Source organism: Mauremys mutica, chromosome 4 (assembly GCF_020497125.1).
Source record: "Mauremys mutica isolate MM-2020 ecotype Southern chromosome 4, ASM2049712v1, whole genome shotgun sequence".
Lineage (NCBI taxonomy): Eukaryota > Metazoa > Chordata > Testudines > Geoemydidae > Mauremys > Mauremys mutica.
In genome coordinates, this window is record NC_059075.1 from 85586674 (window position 1) to 85605914 (window position 19241).

The 19241-nt window shown below is 45.6% G+C and overlaps 1 protein-coding gene across 6 annotated transcripts in view; it reads left to right on the top strand.

Moving 5' to 3' along the window:
* Positions 1-19241, top strand: part of NELL1 (neural EGFL like 1) — a 436046-nt gene that overhangs the window by 71927 nt on the left and 344878 nt on the right. For all 6 annotated transcript variants that reach the window (XM_045015869.1, XM_045015870.1, XM_045015871.1 and 3 more), the window contains exon 5: positions 17669-17765. In XM_045015869.1, the coding sequence (XP_044871804.1) occupies positions 17669-17765 (97 nt within the window). The remainder of the gene's footprint in view (positions 1-17668; positions 17766-19241) is intronic.

A 19241-nucleotide genomic window follows, 5' to 3' on the forward strand; every position in this document is an offset into this window, starting at 1 on the left:
GAAAAATGGGTAAACTGTGAGGTGGCAAAATTTGCAGATGATACAAAACTATTCAAGATAGTTAAGTCCCAGGCAGACTGTGAAGAATTACAAAGGGATCTCACAAAACAGGGTGACTGGGCAACAAAATGGCAAATTAAATTCAGTGTTGATAAATGCAAAGTAATGCACATTGGAAAGCAATCTCAACTATACATACAAAACGATGGCATCTGAATTAGCTGTTAACACTCAAGAAAGAGATCTTAGAGTCATTGTGGATAGATCTCTGAAAATATCCACTCCATGTGCAGCAACAGTCACAAAAGCAAACAATGCTGGGAATCATTAAGAAAGGGATAGATAATAAGACAGAAAATATCATACTGCCGCTATATAAATCCATGGTACGTGCACACCTTGAATAGTGTGTGTAGATCTGGTCACCCATCCTAAAAAATATATTGGAATTGGAAAAGGTACAGAGTTGGGCAACTAAAATGATGAGGGGTATGAAACAGGAGGAGAGATTAAAGTGACTGGGAATTTTCAGCTTAGAAAAGAGATGACTAATGGGGATATGATAGAGGTCTACAAAATCTTGACTGGTGCGAAGAAAGTGAATAAGGAAATTTTATTTAATCCTTCACATAACACAAGAACTAGCAGTCACCCAATGAAATTAATAGGCAGCAGATTTAAAAAAAACAAAAGGAAGTATTTCTTCATACAATATAAAGTCAACCCAGGGAACTCTTTGCCAGGGGATGCTGTGAAGACCAAAACTATAACAGGATTTTTAAAAGAACTAGATAAATTCCTGGAGAACAGGTCCATCTGTGGCTATTAGCCAGGATGAGAGAGATGCAACGCCATGCTCTGAGTGTCCCTAGCCTGTTTGCCAGAAGCTGGGAATGGGCAACAAGGGATGGATCACTTGATGATTCCCTGTTCTATTCGTTCCCTCTGAAGCACCTGGCCTTGACCACTGTTGTAAGACAGGATACTGGGCTATATGGACCATGGGTCTCACCCAGTATGACCATTCTTATGTAAAAATTAATTATAATAAAAATGTTTAGTACAGAAACTCCCCAACATAATGACCTCCCAAGATAGCAACAATGTGAGATAACAACCTTGGCAAATAATGCATTTTAAAAATCTTGGCCTACTGGGAAACATATTTATATAAGTTTCCATTCCCAGTCACAAATCTAGCATTCTGGAGCAAAGTGACTAAAATATAGTCCAACAAACAAATGTTTATTTAACATGCCCCTCACTTTTCCCTCCACTGCACTCCACTCACCGGTGTTGTCCTTGGTCAGTGGACACTCAGAGTTCAGAGGTGCTTTCATGTGAGTACACCTTCCAGGTGGGGGACAAAAAGGCACAGTTTGCTCTGGCCACGGCTGTTCGTTGTGCCACCGTTCACTCCACCGCTCTGTTGCCAATGGCCCTGCACAGTCACCTTCTGCTGTCACCTACCACTGTGACCTCTGCGAGTTGGTCTCTTGAGGTTCCACCAGCTCTCAGTGATTTCAGCTGAGCTCTCAGTGAGGGAACCCTGCTGCTAGTGCAGTCTGGGCTGTCTCTTACACAAAAACACTGTACCCACAGGAACACTGTCCCCACAACAGGACTAAGCACTTAGACCTGATTGTCAGTGATTTCAGCTGCAGTGGTCACTTAACAGAACAAAAGACTATCTATGGAGCCTAATCAGCTCTGTCTTTAAACAGTGGAGAGGGACAGGTCCCCACCCTCTCTCTTGATGCCTTCAAATCATCACAGACTAAGTACAGTTCTACTGCCCTTTACTCATACAATAAGAACAACATTTCATCCCCCCTTCCCCCTACATTCAAGTGGTTTGTAACCCAACCCCAGCCAAAATCTATCACTTGGACAACACAGCTCTGTTTGCTGGTAGATTAGGTGTGTCTACCTCAAATACCCCCTTGCTACAGATGCGCTTGTCTGCCCCATCTGCCTGCCGCCCCGCCGCTTCCATCTCCTCAGAGGGGTCACCAGACATCTGAGGAGATGCCACAACCAGTCCACCGCCTTCAGCTGCGCCCTCTGCAGCCTGCCCTTCGAGACACAGAAGAAATGCTTGAAGCACCAGGCCAGCTGCAAGAAAGCCCGCACAACAGCAGCTCTGGTTCCGGCCCCCCGCCATCCTGTGTCCCAGCCCGCTGCTCCTGCACCACAAAGAGGCAGAGCGACCCTGCCAACCGCTGCCCAGAAACCCACTCCAGTCCCTAAGCTGGTGAACCAGGGCCCTGCCACCGGAACGACGACTACCGCAGCGGGAAACGTCGACTGAGCCCCTACCAGCAGGGGTCCTGTCACATCATCCCAGGTCACCCGGAAGCTCTCTGAACTGAGGCGTCTCAGTGCCCCCTCCAACCAATGTGACCCCACCCCAAGAAGGATCAGCGCTCCGCCACGCGTGGCCACCCGAGCAGGGGCGGCTCTACCTTTTTGGCCGCCCCAAGCAGTCATGCGTGGGAGGTGCCCCGGAGCCGCGGGAGCAGCGGACCTGCCGCGGGCATGACTGCGGAGGGTCCGCTGGTCGCGTGGCTCGGCTGGACCTCCCGCAGCTGCGGACGGTTCGCAGGTCCGGCGGCTCTGCTTCAGCTGCCGCAGGCATGCCTGCGGGAGGTCCAGCTGAGCCGTGCGACCAGTGAACCGTCTGCAGTCATGCCTGCGGGAGGTCCACTGGAGCCACGGGACGAGTGCCCCCTCTGCAGTCATGCCTGCGGCAGGTCCGGTCGTCCCGGGGCTCCGGTGGACCTCCAGCAGGCATGACTGCGGCAGGTCTGCCGGCCCAGCCTGCCGCCCCCCCGGGAAAGGGCTGCCCCACGCGCGTGCTTGCGGCGCTGGGGCTGGAGCCGGCCCTGCACCCGAGACCCTGCGTCTGGAGGCACCAATGCCAGCTCTCGGTCTACCCTGTGAGCACCAGCCACAAGGGGTGCCAACGCAACTTCTCAGCCCGCCCTGTGAACCCCACCCACCAGGGGAACAGGGACCACCCCCTGGACCGCCCCGCGCACTGCTACCGTCAGAGGCCCCACCGCCACGGCCAGACCACAGCACCAGACCCCCATTGTCAGACAGACCGACACGGCCCCAAAAGACACCAGGCCGATCCCGGCCACCAGAAGATCACACAGTCCTACGGTGACCCATCAGATGACGGCCGCACGTGGAAGACCGGACGCCGCCCCTACACACTCCGAACTGAACCAAGTCTCACCATCAGCCAGCAATGCTGCTACCCCACTGGCGCCTATGCCTCGGGGACCAACTGAAAGGGAAAGCCAGAATCACGGAGTGGGCAACGACCGGGGGAGCCATCAGCCTGGCCCAGAAGGGCTTCATGCTGTCGGAGGGGTGCTACGAGCACAACTTCCTGCTCCAGACTGTCCTCCAGATGACCACGAGGGCTCAGAAACAGTGCACGATAGCGTGGCTCGACCTGGCCAATGCCTTCGGGTCCATCCCCCACCATCACATCTTCAGGACGCTACAGGAGTTCGGGATGCCGGAGACCTTACTTTGCCTAATCCGGGAACTCTATGAGGACTGCAACACCACCATCTGATCGGTGGAAGAAGAGACCGCTGAGATTCCAATCTGCAGCGGCGTGAAGCAGGGCTGCCCCCTCAGCCCCATCGTCTTCAACCTCGCCATGGAGCTGCTCCTGCGGGCGATCTCCGACGGTGCCGACGGCTTCGACCTGCACGGTGAGAGGGTGAGCGTCCTGGCCTACGTGGATGACCTGGTCCTGCTCGCGGACGACCCTGAGAGACTCCAGGGCATGCTCAACACCATCGGGAGAGTCGCGGACTGGACGGGACTCCGCTTCAATGCCAAGAAGTGCGCGTCCCTCCACGTCGATGGGAGCAAGAGGGACTCGGTGCTGACTACGGAATTCCTCATCCAGGGCGAGTCCATTGTCCCCCTGGTGGAGGGGCAGGCGTACCAACACCTCAGCACGCCGACGGGCTTCCGCGTCTGGCAGACCCCCGAGGACACCCTCCGGGAGATCCTGCAGGACATCGCCAAGATCGACACTTCCCTACTGGATCCATGGCAAAAAACCAACGCCCTCAACACATTCCTGATCCCCCGCATCGCCTTCGTCCTGAGAGGATCCGCCGTAGCAAAGGTGTCCCTCAACAAGGCGGACAACAACATCCGGCAGCTGGTGAAGAAGTGGCTGTCCCTACCCCAGAGAGCCAGCAACGAGCTCGTATACATCGCTCACCGGCACGGCGGCGCCAACGTTCTCCGCATGGGAAACCTGTGTGACATTGCGGTAATCACGCATGCCTTCCGCCTTCTGACGTGCCCGGATGCCGTGGTAAAGAACATCACGACGGCCGCCCTGCGCGCCGCCACCATGAAGCGAATCGGCAGAGCTCCCTCTGACCAAGATGTGGCCACCTTCCTGAGCGGCTCCCTGGACGGTGAGTTTGCCTGGGACAGGGCGACATCGCCTCGCTGTGGACCCGCGCCCGCAACGCCACACGCCGACTGGGAAAGCGACTGGGCTGCCGCTGGGTGTGGAGTGAGGAACGGCGGGAGCTAGGAGTCCTGGTGCCACATATCGGGACGGAGGGCAACACCATCATCAGCCCCGGAGCCAGAGGCATGCTGGAAAGGTCGCTGAAGGCCGCCGTCCGCGTGCTCTACGTGGACACCCTGAAGAAAAAAACAGACCAGGGCAAGGCTTTCGAGGTCACCAGCAAGTGGGACTCCAGCAACAACTTCCTCCCCTCAGGCAGCTTCATCCGTTTCGCCGACTGGCGGTTCATACACCGCGCCCGACTAAACTGCGTCCCGCTCAATGGAGCCATCCGCCACGGGAACCGAGACAAGCGCTGCAGGAAGTGCGGGTACGCCTTGGAGACCCTGCCCCATGTCCTGTGCAGCTGCAAGCCCCATGCCAGAGCCTGGCAGCTGCGCCACAATGCCATCCAGGACCGTCTAGTAAAGGCCATCGCTCCACACCTGGGAGAAATCGCCGTCAACCGCACCATCCCCGACACCGATAGCCTGCTGCGCCCGGACATCGTCGTCACGGACGAGGATCAGAAAAAGATCATCTTTGTCGATGTGACGATTCCATTTGAAAACAAGACCCCGGCCTTCTGCGAGACCCGAGCCCGCAAGCTCAAAAAATACGCCCCCTTGGCGGACACCCTGCGGTCAAAGGGCTACAAGGTCTGCACCGATGCCCTGATTGTTGGGGCCCTGGGTGCCTGGGACCCTTGCAATGAATGCGTGCTTCGGACCTGTGGGGTGGGCCGTCGCTACGCGCAGCTCATGAGATGCCTAATGGTCTTGGACACTATTCGCTGGTCTAGAGACATCTACATGGAACACATCACCGGCCACCGCCAATACCAGGAGTGAGCGGGCGTGGCTTCGTGTACCGCAGGGGTGAGGAGACTTGTGAACCCCCCCTGCTGGACTCTATTCCCTGAGCCCTAAACCCACCAAACCGAACTCCACCATGTAAGGGTCGTCCCATCCCCATTATCCAGCCTGCTTATTCATGCCCATGACTGTCTGTAATCTGTTTGTATGAGTGATGTACCCCCACTGCCTCCTGACTGTATCTTGATCCCACCCACCGTACACCCCACATTGGGGACATGACAGACTGTGTATGGTATATGCTGTCAAACACCAAAACGCTAATATCCCCCTACAACCTGTATGTTACCCCCAATGACACAATAACTGACGCTTCAAACACTTTGTATCGTTTATTTTCAAATATTCTCTAATAAACTTCATAATCTGGCCCTGAAGCCTTAGCGCCCAGCTCATCACTAGCTGTCAGGGAGAGCTCATTTAGTCTTTGCTTACAAATCATCATTTGAAATTATTAGGTTGGCCAACATCACCGAAATGAATGCACTGACATCATAAAAAACAACAGCTGTATAAGGAAGCAAGGAAGCTAGTCTATGTTCATACTTTTCAAATCTATTATACTTTTTCAGATACACATATTTTATCATACACTGTATAAGCTTTTAAAGTGTGTATTAATGTTTCAGTTTAAATTCAGATTTCCAAACAGTCACTAAATTGGTATGTAACTAGCTCACAAAACTGGGCGGGGTGTTGGGAAAATTCAGGGGGGGTGTACACCCCCCTGGGGGGCGTGTAGGGAAATCACTGGTCTCAGGGCTGGAACCCACAGTAGAGTGAGGGCCTAGTTTCTCCTACCAGCCACCAAGGAAGTTGGGGTGAAACCCTCTGAGGTTACACGGCTACCCCTCTGATACTTGACACCTCTGAGGTTAGGGGTGTAAGGGCCAGGGAGCACAGAGACAGACAGAAGGCCATTTAACTATAGGGTTGTTGGACTCTAGTCCACCCCTTCTGGGGTAACAAAGTGTGACCTAGCTGGAGGGCCAAGTTGTCGGAAGGGAGAGCACCCCTGTAAAGGAGTGACTGTCAGCAGGAGCACCATACAGGGAGACAGCCACTATGCCAGGCTTGGCCACAGGGAGGTGCTCCTGCAGTGAGCGAACCCATTTACAGACATTCTAAATGTCAGCTTATTTGCTTACATTTGAAATATTTATTATTACTTAGGTTTAAATGAGAATATTTTCCAAGTGAACATTTAAAAAAAAACAGGTCAAACTGGACATGTTAGCATCTCTTTAGGGTTTGCCCTGTGCACGTGTGTTTTTTGTCAAAAGAAACACTTTACTGTTCTCTTCTAAACACCCCAATTTTATTTTGTTATGTCTCATTCTTACGCTTTTTATAGTGAATTGAAAGTTAACTTCCTCTATTGTTGAAAGCGGTTGTTTAAAGAAACATTTTTGGATACGCTTTTTATTTTTAAATTTTTTGTGGGAGATCAGCAAGGGAAAGGATAATTAAAATAAGTAGGGAAGCTTATCTTGATGATCGTAATAAGAAAGTCAGTGAAATGGTTTATCAGAAATGTACCATTATAGTTTAAATGATTAAATTTGAGCTTGAAAAGAACTTTAAACCCGAGCAAGCATTTTCTAGTTTATTTAGCACAAATGCTATTATATGACACCTCCCTTTTTCACCCTCCAGAGCCGAACAATAACTTTTTGATTAAACAGTTGGCTATTGTATGTTCCAAATTTAATAGCAACAGTCTTCCTACAAAACCTGAGTGTTATCTAAATTGCTTTCCTCTTGTTCAGCGATTGTGAACTCCTATAGTATGACAGAGGAGACAGCATGAAAAATCAGAATTTCTCAAAAGAAGATTATTTTTGTCAGAAACAGAGAGCTGAAATCTAGATGAATAGTTGAGTTAAACTTGTTACAAAACTGAAGGCACGTCAAATAATGCATCCTATCTGTAAACACTATTAAAAAACAATCACATAAGATATTGGCACATTTTCATTGGGAAGAATATAGACAACTGTTAGAGAAGCATGTAGAGCCAACCTGGGATCCCTTTCCAAAAGCAGTTCTTAATCCTTTCAAAGGAACTGAAAACACAGACAAATGCCAATATTGCAGTCTGACAGCTAGAGATTTATTTAATGACCTGCTATAATCAGCACTTTCTTCATGCTGCTGGGATGCACAAAATAAACAGGCCAAACTTTCAAAGTTTGATTTTTGGGTGGCCTATGTTAAGAGCCTAGGGCATGACTTTCAGAAGTTCTGAGTACCTGAAACTCCAACTGAATTGTGGGTGCTCAGCACCTCTGAAAATCAGACCCAATTGGTGTCTCAGATTGAAACAGACATTGAGGCACCCAAACGAAGAGGACACTTCTGAAAATATTGGCTATGCTGTTAAAGACTATTGCATTCAGGAACGTGACCTAAGCAATCTCAGCACATTTAAAGAATCTAAAGCTATAGATGGATGCAAACAAGGTAAGCTAAAAGTATGTTTACAGGGGAACATGCCTGTAATGGGGTGGCAAACTTTAGGATCAAGCTGAGAGATGTAGGACTCTTTTTTGATGATTCACCCTGGGGTCAGATACTAGGACCCTGCACAGAAATGTACAGCTTCATCAGACTCTCCCTGTCAGCCACACCTGGTGGGACCAATTATCTCCAACCCAGGAGTATAGTAGGATCTGAGTGCCTCTTTGAGGAAACTAGGGATTGGGACATAAGGGTCATTTAGCTTGCAACTCTAGACACAGCAAAACACAAGCTAAAGTTGGTTTGTTCTTATTAAAGTTCACAGTAAAGAAACCTCAGGAATCAGGTAAACCTAGTTCATATCAAGCATGGATGTACTGTTCTAAGAGCAATGCTGGAATATTTAATAATGCTGCTTATGTTTAATAATGTCAGGTATTTTAGATTCAAAAAAAGTTAAATGATTTAGGGGTTTTCTAATTGAAGTATTACCTTATTGGATTTAAAGTATAACCCATTTATCAGAGTCCTGCTTAATCACAACTCTTGGTTAATCCATGTTTGCTTGCATCTGCTGCCGTTAATGTGAACAAAGCAATGTTTCTGGTGCAACTAGGTAATTTGGAATTCCCCAAAGTAAGTAAGAGAGAGAGAGTGTGTGTGTGCGTGTGCTCCCTAGAACTTGCTGACTTTAGCTTATTATTGCCGCATGTTGTATATGAGAAATCTCCATTGCAGGAGGAAACTATCATATTTGTTAGAAAGGAAGGATACTCCAGTGGTTAGGGCAATAGCCTAGCACTTAGGAGATCTGGGTTTGAATGCCTGCTCTGTCACAGACTTCTTATGTTATGTCTACCCTGCAGTGTAAGCTCTGGGGTCAGTGGGGTCCCGCAGGCTGAGTGTTTATAAGTCTGAGCTTGAGTGTCCACACTGAATATTGACTTTAGGTTTAGAATTGCTTGACCTTGGTCTCTCACACACGCTTTGGTGTCTACACTGCATTATGCAGACCTGAGTCAAACTAGCCTCTTGCAGGTTTCCTAGCCCCTTCCCCAGCTCCATCTGCTCTAGCCCTTTGTTCCTGATTCATTGTGGGAAAACTTCATTGTCCATCTCGCGGCAGTTGACAGGAAGTTGTCACATCCTGCCAAGAAATGTTTGGGTCTGTACATTCCCGGCAACTGGAGCCATTGACATGTAAAAGTCACCATTTGAAGACCTTGTCCTGCTTGGGCTGCACTGCAAAAGTTCATGATGACAATGTTTTCCACTAGTGGGGTGTCTACCTTCATGGACAGGCCAGGCCCACTGTTACCACCAAATAACATTGTCATAAATTGAATAACTGCCCCCATTATTATTCTACCCCCTTTTGCTTTGGTTTATGAAACCATATCCTGATCTGGCAAAAGGAGGTTTAATTACACTCTTATTGGGTGTAGAATGGTGGATTAAATGTGCATTTGGCAGACTGAAATCCTGCTGGCACTGTTTACAGAACCTGTTTGGATTCCATTGTCCTCAATGCTGTCTGCATTATTATGCCTTGCTGTGCTCTTCACAATCTTTGTGAATTCAAAGGTGAGCCATTTGCCCATGGCAGTATGACAGTAATGCAGGGGTCGGCAACCTTCAGCACGTGGCCCATCAGGGTAGTCTGCTGGCAGGCTGAGAGACATTTTGTTTACATTGACTGTTCACAGGCATGGCCTCCCGCAGCTCCCAGTGGCTGCAGTTCACCATTCCCGGCCAATGGGAGCTGCGGTAAGCAGTGCGGGCCCTTCCTGCAGCTCCCATTGGCCGGGAACGGTGAACCGCAGCCACTGGGAGCTGCGGAAGGCCATGCCTGTGGATGGTCAAAGTAAACAAAATGTCTCTTGGCCCGCCAGCGGATTACCCTGATGGGCCACATGCCGAAGGTTGCCGACCCCTTCAGCAATAGATTGCTGAACTGGTACATTCAGCCAGAAAGTGCACCTGTCGCAGCTTTAGCAGGATGCACACGGGAAACCGAAATCAGGGATGCTTAGTACGCTTGCAGTGGAAGAGGGAGAATAGTATGTTTATGGATCTATTTGTGCAGCAGTTTTTACAGTAAATGAAGTATTCTTGCTGTATGCTATGAATGGGGGTGTGTGATTGTCATGAACTGTTAATTGTGGATGAGTTGATTGTCTATGCAATGTGGTGGGGGATCGTGGTTTGTGTGACATGAATTGTGGGGTTTTATTATGGATTGATCTGAATAGATGTATTGAGAAATTGTGTTTGGATGCAGCTTCCCAATTGTGTCTTTTCATGTCTTTATTTTTATTCTTCAAAATACACATTATATGATGTGATGCAGTGATGGCAATAGACTCCTTAAATAAAACAAAAGCCTTTGTGAGTATGGCAGTGTTACAAAAAATACTGTTAAAGCATTTTCAGGCGGGCCAGCTGTTTATACAACATCAAAACACCAGTAATAAACCAACACCCAAACCAGTAATAAAATAAAGTGCATAACACAAATGTTGATTAGTAAAAAATATTGGAAACCAGTGTTAACAAGTTGCCAACATTTGTGTGTCCCCTGGACCCCTTCCCACCTTCTTCTTCCCCTTTCTAGCATGTTTAGCATACTCTTGGTGCTGCTGCACAGGGGTGGAGGACTGCTGGAGGTACGTTTACCCTGTCCAACTAGTGTTCAGTCCTGCTTGCATCGGCCACCCAACCATGATTTTGTCTAATGTGTTCCTGGTCTGCAAGACATGGTATTGTGGAGGGGACTCAGGATGTGGTGCTGGTGGAGCAGGAATCTGAATTCTTGTGGTCATTAGCACAAGCAGCCTCTCAAACAGGTCTTTCTGCTGAGCTCTGTCTTCTTCCCTCAACCGATATTCCTACTCCAGAAACTGTGCTGCAAGTCTCTCCTCACATGCTGCAGTTCTCTCCTGGTGCTCTGCTGCCTGTCTGTGCCTTTCCACTTGCCATGAATCTTTTCCCCTTTCATATTGTAACTGCTTGCTGGCTCTGTCCAGGAGGTCTACCATAAGTTCATCATGGAAATGCTTCATCTTTGACCAGTTCATAGCAGTTCAAAATCCCAGGATCCTGCTGGACTCTGGCTGGGGTGCTGTGGTGAAAGGGCCTGAAAGCACACATCAAACAGTACATTTATTGTCTCAGTACTTTAAAAAAAAATGTTCAGAGCATCCTCAGAAAAAGGTGCCTGTGGAATCTCAAAGTAAAAAAAATGATACTTTGTAAAACTCAGCTTCAATATAGTTTTAGAGGAATGCTTCAATTCCCAGAAGCTTCATGGGCCCAACAGAGTTAATCAGAGTAAATGGAGCACGCACAATAGTAAGCTGAAACATACATGTGCAATATGTTTAAAATTTTTTAGACCATTGTAGGCAGGGGAGGAGAGGTTGCTATGGTTTATTACCTAATGTGTCTCAGTTTTTTTCAGGCATTCTGGAGGACATAACAATCCTTGAGGTTCCTGAATGGCAAAGAGATATTCTATTCTAAGCTACTGGTGGCAAGCCACACATGCATGTCTCAGAGCTTTTCAAGTATATGGGGACTGAGCAACACATCCATGAGTGGAGTGGGCAGGTGTCCTATAGAGGAGGGCCTGGAAAATATGCCCTTCCCCCAAAATGTGACTACCTTTCTGGAGTTCTTACTGTGGAAAGTTTCCAGCTTATCAGCAACTTGGGTTGGGTCAAAATTCATAAGGGAATCAACAGGATGCTGTGCTAGTGTCCACATGGATTACTGACTCCCTACAGTTTACGATACAGCCTGCTCTGACTACATCTACCTGAGGACTACATACAAAAACGCATGATAATATGAACTCTCAAAGAACTGCATAGACCAGGGGTTGGCAACCTTTCAGAAGTGGTGTGCCGAGTCTTCATTTATTCACTCAAATTTAAGGTTTTGCGTGCCAGTAATACATTTTAACGTTTTTAGAAGGTCTCTTTCTATAAGTCTATAATATATAACTAAACTATTGTTGTATGTAAAGTAAATAAGGGTTTAAAAATGTTTAAGAAGCTTCATTTCAAATTAAATTAAAATGCAGAGCCCCCCGGACTGGTGGCCAGGACCCGAGCAGTGTGAATGCCACTGAAAATCAGCTCACGCATGCGATAGGTTGCCTACCCCTGGCATAGACAGATACCCTGGCACACTGGACTGCATTCAACCCCCTTTTGTATTTCAGACATTGATTTTTGTCATCCAGGCTCTACATTTCCCCTCTCCCCTGCACAGTTTGTTTACAGTTGGCTCGTAATGCTGTGGCATGGGCGAGTTCTCCAGTGTGGTGTACTAAAAGGGAAGGCAATATATGGTTCTTATTTTGAACACCCCAGTACATCTTTGTAAGAATGTGTGAGTAGCTCGTAATAATAATAATAATGTTGAATGCTCGTTCAACTATTTGTGCTTTCTGGTCTCCATTTTGAATTCCAGTTTGTGGTGGGGTGATGCCAAGTTGCTGGTGTGCATTTCTCCATTATCGGCTATACACTGCTACTCATAGTTTATAATAAAAATTGCATTGGGTCATAAACTGGAAATCCCTCCCATTTGCATATTAAAAACAACATACCTGGAGCCAAACACTTACCAGGCACTGGGGCTATTTCTGTGTCTTCCGTTTCTGCTGTTGGTTTTAACTTCCATGAGGCTGCTTCTCTGGAGGGTCACCACACAACTCCTACAACTATGGACCCAGGATGTGTTGTCGCTGCTCTGGTGCAAAGCCTCCTTGGGGACTGGTGTGAGCTCCATAGTCACTTTGCTAGCCTGATCTGGCACCTGTTGGCTCCCCATTTATGCTATACTAGATTCAGAGATCAGAAGGTCACCATTCTGCTGACCAGGCTATTGTGAACCGCTTGGGGCTTGGTTTAGTACACAGCACCCAGTCAAAGTCCTCATAAAAGAGACAGGATGACAGAGAGTTCCCAGAGGTACAGTTTTCATCCCTGGCTTTCTGTTAGTTACTCTTGAGCCGCTTGATCTGCTCTCTTCACTGGCACCGGTCCATTGAATCCCCCACGCTGTCAACTTATCCGCTATTTCTTGGTACATGTGATCATTTCTGATACTCTTACTGAACATGTTGCTTGCCTTGCACCACAGATTTATCAGAATCTGACTGTGGTCCTGTGACCACATAGCCCTATGCTTGGCAAAGGACTTCTTCCTGTAGGTGGCTGAAGCTACTGCAGGTTCACTCTGGAGCTCAGCAATCCATAATTAAATGGAAGAATTAAAAGCTGAGCAGCTGTATTTGAACCAGACACTTTCTTCAGTTTTCTGCAAGTTGATTGGCTAGTCTTTGGGATAGAAAGGATATGAACACTGGCCCATGGGATTGAGAGATACTCTCTGGACATGAATCTGACAGACCCGGGACCAAGCTCTGTCCATGCTGTAAAATGATGCACTGTGGAGCCAAATCCCACTGGGACTCTGGCTTAAACCCCTCTTGTTGGGTCCAAGGGCTCAGGTCCAGAGGGCTTGCTGGCCTGAGTCCAATAGATGTGTGTGTTTAGACAGAAGGGGGACTTGGGCTTGAGTCTGAGCCTGGGCATACACTGCAGTGTAGACATACCCTCTGAGTCTGAGTCAGTTCCCCATCTGTAGAATGGTGATAAAAATACTTCCATACCTCACAGAGCATTGGGAGGGAAAATACATTAAATATGATGAGGTAATGAAGGCTATGTAAGTACCTAATATAGATTATTATGGAGTATGTTCATGTATGATGGGAAGTGTGCATGTACTTGTGGTGTTTTATGAACATTTTACAATTATCCCCCGATAGATCTTATATAATTTTAAAGGCAAAGTTTTCTGTATTATTCTATTCCTGGTGTCATGGTGGCTATTCATACAGGTGACTATTTGAGATGCTTGCTTGTAAAATATGTTCTTTGATTTGCATACCTTTCTTTGGTGAGCTAGACTGTGCAGCTAATGTAGGTATATTTTTTTTGTATGGGTATTATATACTTTAATCATTTGACAGAAAATAGAACAATGGTGGAGTGGAAGACAACACAAAAAGGGGAAGAGAAACAACCTAACATAGACGGGAACTGGGAGGGAGAGACCAAGAAAAGAAGGGAGAGGAGATACCCAGAGTGTGGAACAAGGGAGAGACATGTAAGGAATTTGTAAAGGTTTTTTTGGAACTAGTTGGGAGCAGCACAGTGTTTCATGACCAGATCACTCCTTCTACCATAAAATCCATGTGTGTGTGGGGGGGGGGAGGGGGGGAGGAAGGGGAGCAGGGTTTGCTCTCCTGAGAAGTAGGGTACTTAGCCCCTTCCCCTCAATAACAAAAAGCATGGAAGGTCATTTTAGAGCTGCACAGATCTCGATGGATTTGCATGAGACACGGGGTCATCAGCACATAGCCCTATGTCTTTGCACTGGCTTGAGAGCCCATTGCCCCCAAGTCCTCCTCCAGGGCTTCCTCTATTAGCAAATGTCATTCATAACCTTCTTAAGGGGCTGTGGGGGGCGGGCTTTAGTCTCAATGAAGTCTTCCTTTTCTGGTAGTGCTACAGAACTCTGGTAGTGCTCTCATGATTAAGGCATGAAACTGGGAGGCAGAAGATCTGAGGTAGGGGGCAAGTCAATTAGCCTTACGGTGCTGCTGTTCCCTGGGGATCTACAGGGTTGAGAGACTTCATTCATTAATATTTGTAAAGTCCTTTGAATTAACCTTCATTAAATCCTCAGATTATTAATCCTCCACTGTATTATTATGAACAATCGATTCCTTTTTATTCATTGATACAAAAGCTTCTTTTTGATACCAGTTTTGGTTTTTGTTCATGTGGATACTTATCCTGTGATCAAAGGCATCTAGTTTGTCTACCTGGGGAGCTTTGCATTATTATTATTATTTTTGGCTGTGTGCTGTTTTAGTCGTGGATTTAGTTCTCACATGTTGACAGTGTATTGTACGCAGTACGATATTCCTCATGGTCTGCTACAGTCTGTTTCTTTCTTTAGGAATAAAGATATGAGTTTTAATCTTTTAATTTGCCAAGAATGTAGCCTATGTTTTGTTGTAGTGATAGGCTGTGCAGTTTTGCAGTGGCCTTTTCATGTTTTGCTGATTTAAGCAATATGTGGTAATAAGGTTTGTTCCCATAATCAATTAATAAGATATCATCCAAACACCCTTTTTGTAAAAATTAAGCCCACACAGATGAATTTCTACAGTTGACACCTACACATTAATTAATTATAAATAGATTTAATGGTCTGATCTAGAAAAAATATATTTCACATCTGCCATGGAGCCTACACACACGAAGATCTTCCTAGACATCAAAAGCTACATGGAAGAAGGCACAAAGCCCTTTATTTTTAATCTGAGTGGTCACCTGAGAGAGAAGCTAGATGCTCCAGAAGTGCAATTAGAATAGAACAATGCACAGAGAAAAATGAAGAGTCTATTACCACAGAGCATATACCATATGAATGGGACTTCTGAAAGGACACTGGAAGATAGGTCATTATAGCTTTCCTGCACAAAGGACAAAAACCTTTGTTTTATCCTCAGGAAAGCCAAAGATAAACCACTTTGGCCTGTATCTCATTTGTCTTCCTTATATTCTGTTATTGACCTACAGTATAATGCATGTCGATTTGTATGCTTTACATTGAAAAATTCATTCTTCTTATATAATTGATAACAGATATCATGGAGTCCCTTTAGAGCATGTTACCAGGCCAGGTAAATAAAAATCCAATATTCTCTCATAAGTAGTGTTGTAGAAGCCACCGTATTGCTTTGTTTAAAACATTGGGGCTTTGTCTGTTAACAGAAAATGGAGTTCTTCATGGAATATTGACTAGTATTTTACAAAGACTAGACATTTTCCAGAGAGGATGTTATTAACTCAAGTCATGAATAAAGATGTGCTATATATCTAAAGAGAAATTCCTAATGTAATTGTGTAATTCAGTGACTCACTTTCTCAAGGAGCATGTCAATTACTCTGTGCCTTGTTCAGCCTTTTAAAGCAGTTTTGCATTTGAGTAGATGTTTAATTTTGCATGTGTTTATAGCAGAAAGGAGATGCTTACATGTTAAAATATTGATAGAGATAATACGTGCAAAATTCCCATAATTCCAATAACATGGTTTGGAAGAATACCACCCTGTTTTGCTGTCCAAACAAGTAAAATAGCTCAGCATGAGAATTTTACAGATAGGATAGGTAATTACCTAGCAAAAACAAAAATATCCCAGAGCTCTGAATTTAACTTTGCATGCCTTTTTTGTACTGCAGCATGTTAAGAAATGTGATGAATTAGGGTTGATTGTAATTACCATAAACTTAAGCAATTAACTCACAGAATTATTTGAAGAACTCTTTTGAACTCTCTGCTCATGTTCTTAAGTTGTTGAGTTTCAATTTAACTATTTTCTTAGGCCTGGGCTACGCTAGCGGTGGGGTTCAAACTAAGATACGCAACTTCTGCTACGCTGTTCGTGTAGCTGAAGTCAAAGTATCTTAGTTCAACTTACCTGGCCGTCCTCATGGTGGCGAGTCGACTGCTGCGGTGTCACCGTCGACTGTGCTTACTCCTCCTGCCGAGGTGGAATACGGGTATTGATTAGCAGATCGATTTATTGCGTCCAGATGAGATGCGATAAATTGATACTCGATACATCAAACACTACCCGCCGATCTGGCAGGTAGTATAGATGTACCCTTATTTCTGAAAAATACAAAGTTTTTTTCCTTTCTGTGGCTTTTTAGCCAGATTATTCTCCCATTATTCTGGCAAGCTGTTTCCTCCTCCTTCTCAGGATAAACAAATGTGCAGGGAGTACGTGTCTTTATTTTTGACTGCATTCATTTTGATGTTTTAAATTTAGCAATGCTTTTGCTAAAGTTCTTCAAAACTCAGATCATTTTGGAGCTCAGAAAGTAAAAGCAATGATTACATTAGTTGAGCCTGAGCTTGAACAGATTGGAAAATTAGTGAAAGTGTAAATTGAAGGATAACTGTGTAGTGAGTTGTTGATGGACTTGTATTTTATATTGGAAACTGCTCACATTCATTTTAAAGCTACAGCGATCATGCTAATGTGGGAGAGAGGAAGGGGAAAAAAAAACCTTTCATCCATTTCCTATTAAACATACAGATACATTACAAGTGAAAGAACTTGACATGTTCAGAGCCTATTCAATTGACTGGCTTGCTGATATGATTATGGAACAATATGAGTTAGAGAGTAATGGAAATATATTTCATCATCTTCCTTAGACTCCCTATAGTACCACACTTGTTCTGATATAAGGAAGAGGGTCTGTGCCTCCTGGCTGTATAAGAGTGGTACTATAGCTAGTGGTCAAAGCAAAGGGAAGGGGAGTCCAAAGTCTTCTGTTGAATTCCTGGCTCTGCTGCTGGCACTTAACCTCTCCATGCTTGAGTTTTCTATTTTGTAAAATGGTGATAATATTTTACTCACTATTTTAAAGTGTTTTGAGAGCCTGAATAAAAGGTGTTATATAAACTGTCAAGGATTATTATTACTATTATTCATTACACTTCAGCAAAAAAAAATTAATTGGTACTATATATGGGTGTTTAATCATAGAGACTTCTTTAAGCCATTTATTTTTCTTCTTTAAGTCATTTATTTTTTCACTGATTTTTTTTATTAGACTTTTTCAGAGGGGAAAAAAAAAAGACTTGTTCCAACTAATGACATTTCCCTCCACAGGATTTATGAACGTGTCATAGATCTTCCAGAAATGAATCTAACGCCAGGAAGCAGTTTATGGCTGGGACAGCGGAACAGGAAACATGGTTTTTTTAAGGTAAGCAGATATACAGTAGCAAATGTAGGGCACTAACCTCAGCTTTATTACCTTGCACACCCCCGTCATAGGAATTTCAGTAGAGATTGTAGGTATCTGAGGAACACAGGTATGGGTCCAACTTGTCACAAAAGGGCCTGATTCTGCAAGGTGTGGTCTGTGCTCTCAACTCCAATTGATTCCACTGTGCCTATTCCTTGTCCTCCTGCAGTGTATTGTCCTGGATCACTTGTGACTGGAATGAAATTGTGGAACATAGTTTTAGGAACCCAACCAAGAGTTAAAAACCTTAAGAATAATTTTTTACCATGGTCTGGGTGACCAAGCAATGCATCTCCTAATATTCATAGACCAGTGGGAGCTGGGCTTCTTCTCTATTACACCTAGATTAGCCTCTCACTGCTATTGATGGACTCCATAGTTTCCATCCTTCACAGTTTAGGTCCCATTTGACTTCCATCAGGTAAAAGTCCTCTGTGGGCCTGACATTATTCACAATGGTGAAGGTATTTGCAATTGTGCACACTGCATATGCCCTGCTGAAAGGCCCAGGAGAGTTAACTTCTTTCCTGAGTGAACTTCCCCTCTTTTTGACCTCTTTTCCACGTCACCAGTGATGAACTAGTTCTGATTTTCTAGGCTGTTGATTTGATCCATGAGCTACAGTTTGTGCTTCATGGCTTTGAGGGTCACAGTGGCACAAAGCTTGAATTGCTGGTCGTAGGGAGCCATACTATACTATCTCCCCCCTGTAGGTCCATGCACATTGCATACTATGTTCTCATATCTGAATAGTGACAGACACTGCTCTGACTGCCATTCACATATAATGAACACTCAGATCCTGGAAAGCTGACAACCAGTTGAAAATGGTTCAGGGTGCTTAGGTCAGGCTTTTGGGATGCACAAGTGGGTCTGGAAATGAATGTTGGAGATGCTCCTTGCATAGGAGAGTGAAGATATCAAAACTCCCCCTTCAAAATTTTCCTTTGGTAACCAACAATGTGCGTGCCCTATGGGTCATCCTCACTGCCGTAGCTGACAGAGCGCATGCCTGCTGATTGTGAGACACCCCAAGCCATCCTCATGGACTAGACCAATGTAGGGATGGAGACCAAAAAATGCATAGGGAAGGCGCAATTAATGTTGTCTTGGAGGCAAATGCCCGAAGACCTGGGAACCCTATTTCCCTTTTTGTTTCTCGCTTCTGTTCCCTTTATACCCTGGCAAGCCTTGCTGGCATTATGGTCCAGGCTGAGTTGTTGTAACTCTTAAAAATTAATACTCTGTGCCATAGGCAAAGTTATAGCTAAAGCTGACCAACTGTCATATCTAATTGTGTGTCCAGTGGATCCACAGGTATTGCAATGGATCTGTTGCTGACTAAAGAGCATGGAGTTTAGTCAGTTGGTGGGTGTATACAGCTAAACTCCTGATAATAAGTACCTTGTATCTTGGATAACAGAACACAATTTA